The sequence below is a fragment of the Acomys russatus genome, chromosome 3, assembly GCF_903995435.1.
Source record: "Acomys russatus chromosome 3, mAcoRus1.1, whole genome shotgun sequence".
Classification (NCBI taxonomy): domain Eukaryota; kingdom Metazoa; phylum Chordata; class Mammalia; order Rodentia; family Muridae; genus Acomys; species Acomys russatus.
The window spans coordinates 24378277-24390289 of record NC_067139.1 but is presented as its reverse complement, the minus strand read 5'-3'; the positions used below and the strand labels follow the sequence as shown (position 1 = coordinate 24390289).

Here is a 12013-nt window from a genome sequence, read left to right as displayed (position 1 = left end):
TATTCATGCCCAGCTGTTTTCACCCATTCTGTTTTCATATTACTTTCCCTTTAAGGGGCCTTATGGCATAATCTCTAAGCAGCTGCTGAGTTCCCACAAAACTTGAAGGCATGTCTCAAAAGTTTACTTTTAAAATTATATATGAAAAGTAAACCACTTGAAAATTGGAACATCTTGGATTTTTCTATTACTGGACCAAGTTTGACTATGAAGGCTAGTTTCTGTGAACAAATGGATAAGGTGGAAGAAGCTGTGGACCTGCCCTACCCTGCCCTCGCCCACCCTAGCTCAGCAGCTGCTAAAGGCCTGTCTGCTGTTGAGCGTCGCTCTGAAGGACATCCCTTGGGCCAAGACATTACAGATTCTATCTCCATACCCTTCCTCAGGCTGTTGTACCTGGTGGAAAAGGAAACGGAGAATAGCAATTAGTCAAGGCACAACCACCATACATCTTGGGCCTTTGGAACTCACAGCCAACAAGGCCATCACCTGTTCTTTTTCTTTTTCTTTTCTTTTCTTTTTTTTTTTTTTTTTTTTTTTTGAGCTATGTCTGTGACTCATATGCTGGGGGCTGGAAGTGGGGTAGTCACAATCTTAAACCCAGCACTTCGGTTCTCTGTCAGGGCAGCAGTAAGAAAGCAGAGAGACTGGAAGCCAGGTGAGGAGCCAATCAGAGTGCTCAGCCCAGTTAAGCTATAAATGAACATGCTCCAGAAGCTGTAACTCCCAAAATTCAATGTACTTATCCAACACAAAGTTATTTTGTAGGTGGCCTTATTGCATGAATGCTTGTATGTATGAGTGCTTTGCTTGCATGTATGTGTGCACACCACATAGGTGTATTGCCCAAGGAGCCCAGAGGAGGGAATTGAATCTTGAGACTAGAGGTACAGTTAGTTGTGAGCCTCCATGTGGGTCCTCTGGAAGAGCAGCCAGAGTTCATAACCATTGAGCCATCTTTCTTGTCTCCTATTGTCAGTGTTGTGTGTGTGTGTCGGTGGCAAGTGCCTTTGTCCCCGAGCCATCTCCCTGGCTTAGAACTTCTTTTTTGATGTGGTAGGAATGTGTCTGCACACTAACCAGCCACTGCATCTCCATGTTTAGTGCAATGTTTGATAGACTGGGGAGAGCTCTCAATTATAAGGACTGGACGACTGACCCAAGGGCCTAATCGTGGTGTTGGGGTAATCTCAAAGCAGAAAGGTAGCATAAGGCGTCAGGGTTTTCAGTGCTCATATTCTCCCACCTCAACTCACAAGGACCAAACAATGTAGATTTCTGTACCTACCTGAGGGTACATCATAAAGCCAGGCTTTGGCTTTTCTTATGAAGACTGAGTTGAATTAAACCTGGAAGGAATTAGCCTGTCACTTACTACATTCATATTAGGCATATTAAAAACAAATTTGTCTCAGTATGAATCAGAGTTATTCTGAGGATTGGTTTATGACAATGCCCAAGGAGGGTTTGTGGCAACTCAGGTTATCAACAGAAATGCTTCATTTGTATTTCCAGTGAAGTCTATTTTAGGAGTTGTCTCTGTTCACATCACTAGCCCACATATATGACGCAGTTAACCACCACCACTCAGAGCTCAGAACCCTTAACTCCTTGAGGCTATAGGCTAGAGGTTGAAACAGTACAGTTTGAGGGTGTCCTTGATGCATCCTAGGAAATGAGATAATGCTGTTGCTGAGATGGACTGACAGGAGGGAGGCCACTGCATACCTGTGTGATCTTGATGGAGCTAACTATCCTCTAGCCGGGATACTAAACATTGAGTACTCAATGTCATCACTCAGTGTGTGCTAAAAACCACATCTCTATCTGCCATTTGCAAGCCTGGGGGTGGGGGTGGGAGGGCAGTTTTCTTATGCCTTAGAAAGGAAAGAGAATAAAAGCAAGTGCTTAAGGAAGTACATTTGGAAGAGCGCTGCTCCCTAAGACAGTCTCAATTTGCCAAGGGCCTGAATCATAGGGAGATTGATGTAAACAGTTACTACTGTCTAACAGTGTTAGCTGAAGCAATGGTTGCCTCAGCTGGCAGTGGGGCTAATTGAAAACAAATGAATCTATCATGTTTTCAAAGACTTCTCTGAAGCTTAAAGCAGAGTTGCTTTCTATCAGCTGCTCTCAGAGCCAGAGATCCTGTGAAGTCAAAGCTTTGACAACAATGACATTAACATATTATTTGCTTTTCCATTGTCGTCTCACCACCATGCAGTGGTACTTCCTAGCTGCTATGGCACTCAAAGGTACAAGAAGGAAGAGACAGCAGTAGCGCCACTGATCAGGTGTCTGCACTCCTGTGAACAAACCCTCTTCCATGTTCCCGTAAGAAGATATGAAAGTGGAGGGGAGACTAGTTACTGAGAGGGAGAGGGTTGGCAGGAATACAAGACAGCAGGCAAACAAGAGAACGTGACAGGAGTATGAGCAAAGTGTGTTCTATATGTACATGAAAACAGGGTCATATGATGAGCTGATGGATAAGGATGCTTCCCATACAAGCCCGACAAGCCGAGTTTGATCCCTGGAACCCATTTAAAGATGGAGAGCTGACCCACAAAACTGTCCCCTGACTGCAAACAAGCTGCACCCCCATCAATACATACACATATAATAAATAAAAAATTCTCACTTTTGCAATGTGGTAATGAGCCAGGTGGGGCAGCTTGTACTTTTAATCCCAGTACGTAGGAGGCAGAGGTGGCAGGTCTCTGTGAGTTTGAGTCCAGCTTGGATACAATAATGACTTTATCTCGAACAAACAGCAAAACAACAACAAAAGATACTTCTAGAAAGAATAGTTTCTGAGGTACCTCAGCACTTGCTGATCACAGAATGATTGCAAGTCGGCCGACTGTTTCTCCCAAAACTCCTGAAATGGAACAGAGGTTTTGACTAAACACACCACGCATTTTTCCCTAGAGAAGGTCCCATTTTGTCCCAGAGACAGCACAAACAATGAACTTGCCAGAGCATCCTTCTCAAGGCACTTGAGAGTCTGAAGCTCCTTCTCCAAGTTGCTCAGCTGCTCAAGAACACAGTTGTGAAACCTCTCCAGCTTGTTCAGTCTGCCAAACACAAAAGCAGCTGACTTCAGTGGGACCAATTGGGTGTGACAGACTAGTCCGCAAGAGACCTTGCTCACCAGTCAGTCTTGCCTTACGAACATATTGGTGCCTTCCTCCTCTTCCCACGTTTTCATGGTCCAAGATCCCCAATTTCAGAAGCTCAATGAACTTGCCTCTCGCAGCAGCCCAGAGGAAGCCACTATGTCATCACTAGCTTCACAGCACAGGACAGATGGTTCCAGGAAAGGAGACTAGCGCACCCTCCTCCCTTCTACCTCTGTTTGCTCTCCTCTGTCTGGCCTTGTGCTGCTCTGGGAGCTAGGGTTGTGGTAAGTTCACATACCATTTTCCTGCCTCTGTGTTTTAGTTTCACATTTTCCAACAGAGCAGCTGTGGCTTTCTGCTCCTTTGGATGTAGAATGTTAAAATCTCTGTTCTAGGGTAGTAGTATTGTAAAGTGATGGAGGTGGGGCCTACGGAGAGTGCTTAGATCACTAATGAGCATGCCCCAAAGGGGTCTTGAGTTCTGGGACTCTTATTTTTATTTCCTGTCAGCTGAGTAGTTTTCTGTACTACCTGTTGTAGCCCACTCCTTTTTTGCATAACTATAGCCATTTTTGTTTCAGCTCCACTAGCCACATCATATCAGGTTGTTGCTGACATAAAAGAATCTCACTGGCTGCTCTTCCAGAGGTCCCGAGTTCAATTCCCAGCAACCACATGATGGCTCACAATCATCTATAATGAGATCTGATGCCCTCTTCTGTCAGAATACTATATACATAATAAATAAACTTTTAAAAAAATCTCTGTCCAAGGTGAAGTTGACCATAAACTATGTTTATGTTCAATGGGAAACTCTATGACCTTGTTATTCCCAGAAATCCTCCAACCATAAGCACAGCTGGCTCCAGCTGCCAGGCACACTTTCAAGGTTACCTAAAACTGCTTGTCTCGTTAGCAAAAATAACTTGAGTTAGAGCTGACCACCCTACCTCACCACCATCTGCCCCTCCACCCATATTGTGGTTGTTGGCATTATAAGCTAACTTTAAGAAACACTCAAGGTCACAGTTTGGCTCCCCGGTCCATTCTGTGTCCCTGATTGTGATCAGTCTTGGAGTGTGAGGTTCATTAAACCATCTATATTTGACTTAATTCAGGGACTGAGTGGTTTGTGTGGCTTCCTCTAGACCTCAACACTACCTGTTCTTTCCATGATACCTTCCTCTAGCCCAGAGCCTAGAGTAATGCTGCCAAGTAACCACAGACTAAATCCTCCAAAACCACGGGTCACAATATGTGTGTGCACATACATGAGGACCTAGTTTTATTACAACAGGGTCTTCGCCTACAATCTCAACCTATAAAACTCATTACATATCCCAGGATGGTCTAAAATCATGGCCGCTCTCCTGCCTTGGCCTCTGAAGTGATGGAATCACAGGCATGGGCCATCATGCCCAGCTGCCGCACAGCTGGCTCCCAATGCTCTCTCACACTGAGCATGGTGTAAGCACCTAGCACTACTCACATGGAACATATGATACATGTTCAGTGTGTGTTCGCTGAGTGGATACATGGCTGAGGATAAAGCCCTTCAAATACAACAGGAACTCCACAAATCCAGAGTCCTCCATGGCTTTGCCTAGCCATTGCATATGTTTAAAAAAAAACCAACTTGGAAAAATACAACTTTTTACTCAAATAATACATTTTAATCCCAAGAAGCTTTCTATCTCAACTAAGCAAATATCACACCCTCCCCCCCCATTTCAAGCCATTCCCTTCAATATGTAGCAATCTCTACACTCTCTTCCCCCATGTCACTCAAGTCTCCCCCGTGCCACAAAGATCTCACTGAAAAAGTGATTCCACAGCAGTTGCTCTGAACAGACTCTAATTACACAGAATCCATCTCTCACTTCCCTTTCCTCCTGTACTTCTCTAAAATGCAGGCACCTCGGGACCCCCTACCGACACAGTCATAAAGGTGCTATGTGTACTGTATCTTCTTATCACCGTGTAACATAAAAACTTCCCTTCTAACCATGTTTAAGAGGGCAGCTCAAAGCAGTGGGCATATCCACAGTGCTCCACACCCTCACCATTACACATCTGTAAAGTTTTCCCACATGAGAAACAGAAAATCTGTGCCCATTACACAATAGCAGTCTTCTCCCACAGCCTCCATGATGCTTTCTATCTCTACAAGTTCCTATCACTGCAGTAGGTACCTCATTTAAGTGGAATCATGCAATATTCACCCTCTAACAGCCTGGCTTTTTTCTCTTAGAACAATATTTTCAAGGTTCATCCATATTGGGTATGTGTATTGTTGTGCATGCATGCGTGCGTGTATACGTATGTGCATGTGTAACAATAATAATCAAGAAAAAAAAAAGAGGCCATAAGTTTGAGAGAGACGTGACATGGAAGGAGTTGGAGGGAGGGTTTTGGGAGGAGCCCAAGGACAGAAAGGGAAAGGGGACAGTGATGTCATAATACTTTAACTAAAAACAAATTTCTTCCCAAGGCTGGATGATAGTGGGTTGGATAGACCACATTCAACCTAGTCTCTTTATACATGAATTCCAGGCTTGCCCTGCTTTGTGAGTGGATTGTCACTTTCAAAGTAGCATCCCTGAGGGTTATTCCCTGTAAGATCACAAAGGGGCTGGAGGACAATGCTGAGTTCCAGCTCTTGTGTCATAGATGGAAGACAAGACACCATAAAGGTTAAGAGGTGCAGGAAGTCTCACACCCTTCACACTCTCTCCTCAGCCCCCATATGATGATCACAAGATAAACGTTGTTTCACCCCCACGACTTTGCTTTTCCATCGAGTATTTACCTGCACATGTATATCTGGTTCCAAAGTCTTATCAGGCAACCTGGCACTTCCTTGGCTTCTTCTGAAGAACATGGAATTGCTTTCTGCTTGAGCTAAGGCCATGAACACAAAAACAAGATGTGTGAAAACATGATACATAAATTCAGTGTTTACTGTTTCTGATGGACACCACCAGTATACAGGGATGCTGAAAGGAAACAGTCCTGCTGAGAGACCAGTAAGGCATCATCCTGTGTACACTTCAGGCACTGCCTTGGGGCTAGAACTATAAAGAACAAGAGAAACTAGGAAAACCTATGTTCATGCTATTAATACAATGTATTGAGTACTATGGACATATGCCCACTATACATTTGCCTTATTGCAGAAAGCAGGACTCTGGAGGTCTCCTGAGTTAGAGAGATGATATTTTTCTTGAATGTGCTGGTACGGAGAAGTCATTACAAACTTTCAAGTAATAAGACAAAAGTCAGAGGAATCCAAAATTGCTGTAATGTTCATCTCACAGACAAAGCTGAGGGGGCTTGCCCACCCAGTGTGTCAAAGATCTGCTGTTATTAAACAGAAGCCATCCAGCATCCCTCTACCCCTGTGTCTTAAGAGTCTGCTCTCCAGCACATGGTTCTGTCCTGTCACTGTGGCCAAACCACTGCCTTCTGAGAATGCCACCAATGAAACCGAGCCTAGAGAATGGACCGGGAACAGTCCTATCAATACAATATTGCCATCAGAATGGCAATAAAGTCAAGGGCCACAGCCAAGATGAATGAGGCTGCTTTACACATGAAGAGTATTGTGCTACTGAAGAGTGAAAGGAATGTGGTATATTCCCAATGAGCTGCCTTGTCTTTCTGTTGCCTTCTTGCCCAAATTTGTTGAGAGATATAGTTGACAAATTAGTTGTTTTTGTTTGTTATTCGAGATAGGGTTTCTCTGTGTAGCCTTGGCTGTCCTGGACTCACTTTGGAGACTAGGCTGGCCTCAAACCTACAGCGATTGACCTGCCTCTGCCTCCCCAGTGCTGGGATTAAAGGCGTGCACTGCCACCACCACCCACCTAGTTGACAAACTAAAAACATGGGGACTGGCGAGACTTCAGTTTGTTTGTGCTCCCTGGCCACTACCTGTCCATTCCCTGCCCCTCCCTGGTAACTGCCCTTCTGCTCTGCCTTCTAGTTCCACTTTCGTAGACCTCGTGCTCTGGCTGGCTGGCTCATTCCACAGTTTTTGCTTTAGTGGACTGATACCTCAAATTTTCTTCTCAGGTCTCTAGTGAAGTTTTCAAAGGCTGTTTTTAAAGCAGAACTACTTGCATTTTCTGGCACATCTTCTTGGGACAGAGTAGAAATATCTGATAAACAAAACAAAACATTAAAGATAACTAAAAATGCTCAAGTAGACATGCTTGATCTATCTGCTGGCCAGAGGATGGGGCAATTTGTAAGCACAGATATAAACCATAGACACCCCCAACTAGCTATCTGGGTCTGATTCTGCAACATGGCTGACCCTGACCTTGAACACACTAAGGCTTTACTGAATATGTAAGACAGGAACCTCATGCTGCCTCCCACCAAACCCCACCCTCTTTCAAGTGTTCATTTCATCCAAACCTCAGCACCTTAAATCAGATCAATTGATACTGTGTCAAAGGCAGTGCCTTGGGTATTACAGGAAGATGTAAAGAACACACAACATGGGAGATGGCTCAGTAGGTAAGGATGCTTGTCACCATGCCTGTTGCCCTGAGTCCAATCCTCCAGTCCCATATGATATAAGGAGAAAACCAACACCAGAAAGTTTCCCTCTAACCTTCACATGTGCATGACATGTGTGTACATAAATAAAGAACAAAGGATCTAACAGAGTATGTCAGTGAAGGTGGCCTGACATGGCAAGTCTGGCACCCAGAAATTCTTAAGCATATAAGGTCTCTGTTCTAAAAGATTAGCATTCACCAGTTCATTCATTCCTTACTAAAACCATAGCAGGTGCTTCTAGGACTCACATGAAACATAGACAGCGTTTGACTTCTGCAAGCTCATGCCGGTAGCAGCTCCAGGAATAGAACCCAGGTTATCTCAAATCATGATCATCTTTTGCCTCTTAGACTTCCCAATCTGTCTTTTTGGAGCCCTTCATTTCAAGATAGATAGTACGAGTCATCCAGAAAGATAGCCAGGCTCACATAGACATGCCAGATCATTCTCTTTGATTATAAATTAGTATAATTTATAGTATAAGGTAGTAGCTATCAGCCAAGCAGGAGCCTCTATTTTTAGAACCTGCAGGTCTTAAGGAAGAACTACAGGGCAGAAATCGAAGTGCTAGAAAGGGAGGGTGCTTGTTTTTAATCCACAATTGTGTAACAATCTGTTCATCTTGGAAAGAACAAAGTCCTTAGTGCGTAAGCTGCTGCAGCCCTAGTGATCTTGAGATGTAGTCTCTCTCTCGTAATTCACACGGGTACATTAGGAACACACATATCGGTCACGCCCCTCCCCTCAGCTGCTGCTAATGCGTGGGGCTACCTGTCACAATGGGGGATCCGGGAGCATCTTCTTCTAATCTTGATTGCTTTGGGGCCACAGCACTCCCATCTGGTGCCTCTAAATGTAAACAGACACTGTGATGAAACTCTTGTGCGTATTTCATTTCAAATGTATCTTGTCCGCTTTTCTTTGAGGATTTCACATGTGCCCGCTGTATATGCAGCACCGTATGTTGATGTAGGTCTTTCTACATCCCTCTTTCCAACCAACTCTTCTTGTATCCCCCAAACCACCCCCTCTTATACTCATAACCTCTACAGACAGACAGACAGACAGACAGACAGACAGACAGACACATGCACATGCACATGCACACGCACACGCGCACACACACACACACACATACACACACAATCCTACTGAAAGAAAAAATGTGTTTCTTCCTCCCTCAGTAGCCACTGACTGCCAAGAGTTCTCTGTCTAGGGTGGGCCTTGTAAGGTTTTCCTGCATCTATACTGGTGTGTCAATTGGTGCGGCCTTTGCAGGTCTTATGCAAGCAGCCATGTTTTCAAAATCATGGGAGCAACACCTCTGCTCTGTCCAGATGAAACTGTCACACGGTGTTAGTCTCAGTCCTCAGGCTCTTAACACCATCGCCACCTCCACTTTTGCGATGTTCCCTTAGGTTTAGATGTAGGAGTTATGGTCCTGGCCATTTGGAGCCAGGTACCCGTGCGGTCATTTATTTTATGCACTTTCACTGGCCATGGACCTCTTTTTGTCAGTTAATATCTAACTTTGATACAACGCTACAAACCCCATCTCCTTTCTGTTACTAATTACTTATTATTGGTGGGTGGGCTGAGCACCACCTAAGCATCAAAGCACTGGTGTCTACTGATGCCTGAAGGAGGACTTGACCACAGGCATCCCTTTGATGAGCTCAGACACGTTTATGGACTCTCTGCTTCACAAGGTACAGAAAGACTCGTTAAACACAGTACTCTGAGTGAAGCCAGAGCAGTGGACAGCAAAAATACTTCCAGATGGTTGTAGCTGTGGGCTTACCTATGACTCCTCTGTTCCCTTCCTTTGGTTCTGTGGGTTTTGTGTCAGTACTATGTTGTGTTTTGTTACTGTGTTGGAACCAGGTACTATACCTTCAGCTTGCTCTTTCTGCTTGCCTCTGTGACTTTGGTCTTTTGTGCAGCCTTGTGGACTTTAGGGTGTCACCCCCCCCATTTCTATAGAGAGTGTCATTGAATGTATGATGGGGCCTGCATTGAATCTGCAGATTGCTTTTTCGATAGCTCTTGAACAAATGGTGCTTGAGGGGTGAGCGCACACATAAAGAAGGGTGAGACTACATCCCGAAGTCTCATTCTCTACAAAAGTCAACTTAAAATGTAGGAAAGGTGTCACTGTAAGGCCTGAAACCTTAAAACTGCTAGAGAAAAACACAGGGAAAGCACTTCAAGATGTAGGTACAGGCAAGAACCTTCTGTAAAGGATGCCAACTGCCTGCAAAATCATAGCAAGAATCAATAAATGAGATTATTGATTCCTCTACTGTCTCCTGACAAGAATCTATGCCAAATACCTGAAATATTGACTTACAAACCTTCAGACCCAGTCTGAAGTCAATCAGTCTAGGATAAGAGCAAAAACTTTCACTCAGCAGAGGCTTGTCAGGTGCACATGCCAGAATCACATGACAAAAACACAAACAATATAACAGGCCAAGACACGACTCTCCCCAAAGCCATGGATTATAGAAATGTTCACCAAGGAAATTACCTACATAAACCCAATGACACAGAACTTTAAAAAAAATTATCAAATATGATAAAAGAATTCAAGGAGTTTAAAGAGGATAAGAACAAACATGAATGAACTTGAAGAGGAGAGGAAAAAACTCCAAGAAAATACAAATATATGCTGAATGAAATGATAAAGACAATTCAGAATTCAAGAAGTAACTTCAATAAGAAGATAGAAATACTGAAGAAAATTCAAGATGAAACGAAGTTAAAATTGAAAAAAACTAGAAATCTCAGGGTAAATCCCTATTGGTAGACAAAATCAAAGAGAAGAGGAAATATTGGGATCTGAAGATAATGTAGAACAATTAGGCCACACAATCAAAGAATATGATTACTTTTTAAAACACACATGAAAGGACCATGAGCAAAGTGATTTTTATCTGGTGCAAGCTGAAAAATGGCCCAGATTAATTACACTCCCTTCCCCCCTGGAAAAAAAATTGAATTACTAACCACCTCCATGTTCCAAGTTTTCTAGCTTATGTTTGAAGCTACTGTTCTCCATAAATGATTCTAGGTTCGCAATCTAAAACACAAAATATAGACATACATAATCTTATATACATAATTGTAGAACAAGGATGTGGCACTGTGCCATTCTCTTATCAGAACGCGCAATTGTTTATGCGAATATAACTTTAACTCTGGAAAATCTGGATAATAATAATAATAATTATTGTTATTATTATTATTATATAATAAAACTCTGGATAATAAGTAGTACCTGCAGCACATTTTCTTCAACTTCTGGGCTCTCTAATGAAGATACACCACCCGATGGAAGGGGACTTTGAAGTTCTGAATATTAGAGAAAACAATGCCCAGTGAGGGAACAGATCAAGAAACAAAGACAAACAGCATTCTATGACTGATCTCTGTGTCAGTTCTCATCGTTAAAAGATGAAGAACAAGCCAGGCGTGGTGGCGCACGCCTTCGATCCCAGTACTCCTCAGGAGGCAGAGACAGGCGGATCTCTGTGAGTTTGAGGCCAGCCTGGTCTCCAAAGTGAGTCCAGGACAGCCAGGGATGCACAGAGAAGCCCTGTCTCAAAGAAGGGGGAGGGGGGGGAAAGGATGAGGAACAGTCTTAAACAAAATTCTGTGCCTCTCAGGGAATGCATGCTTGTTGGGTTTGTAGGTAAAATGAACAGTCGAGTCACGCCAGCAGCCTCAGTAGCTGCCTGTCTGCTACATCCAATCCTGCTTTTCTCTCCTCCGACTTAAGTCACCTCCTTTATTTCATTACTCTTTCCTATGTGTGATGACTTGATTTGCCCATATAGCCCAAACAGCACTCACTGGTTATCACATTCAATTAATCCAAACATCATTCACATACAAAACCTGTTCATCTAAAAACGTAAGATTTGCATGCTTTGACACCTCCATTTTCTTACCCATATGGCAAACAACATTTTACTTTCTGCTTCTAGGATTTTGAATTGTTTTGACTCCACACACCTCTCTGATACAGCACCTCTCCAGTTGGCTCACTTCACATAGAGAAATAGCCTATAGAATCATCTTTTCCACAAAAGGCCAGACCTCCTTTTTATAGAACAGGATGGAATTTTACACACACCACATTTTTGTTAACCACTTGCTCATTAATAGACATATTAAGTCGTTCCACCAACGTACTGCGGGCTTAGGGTAATGACAATGAGAACCTTCTCATAGACTTTGTGGGCGTTTGGGTGTTTTGTCCATTTATAATTCTTTTTCACACTGGAACTGCAAGTTTCTTACAGGTTTTAAATATCAGC

The 12013-nt window shown here is 43.4% G+C and overlaps 1 protein-coding gene across 1 annotated transcript in view; it reads right to left on the bottom strand.

Moving 5' to 3' along the window:
- Positions 1–288: 288 nt before the first annotated feature.
- Positions 289–12013, bottom strand: part of Sycp2l (synaptonemal complex protein 2 like) — a 57468-nt gene continuing 45743 nt past the window's right edge. Inside the window, 7 exon segments of the mRNA XM_051143235.1 lie at positions 289–396; positions 2915–3077; positions 5932–6023; positions 7173–7282; positions 8463–8540; positions 10704–10773; positions 10972–11045. Of these exon segments, the coding sequence (XP_050999192.1) occupies positions 289–396; positions 2915–3077; positions 5932–6023; positions 7173–7282; positions 8463–8540; positions 10704–10773; positions 10972–11045 (695 nt within the window).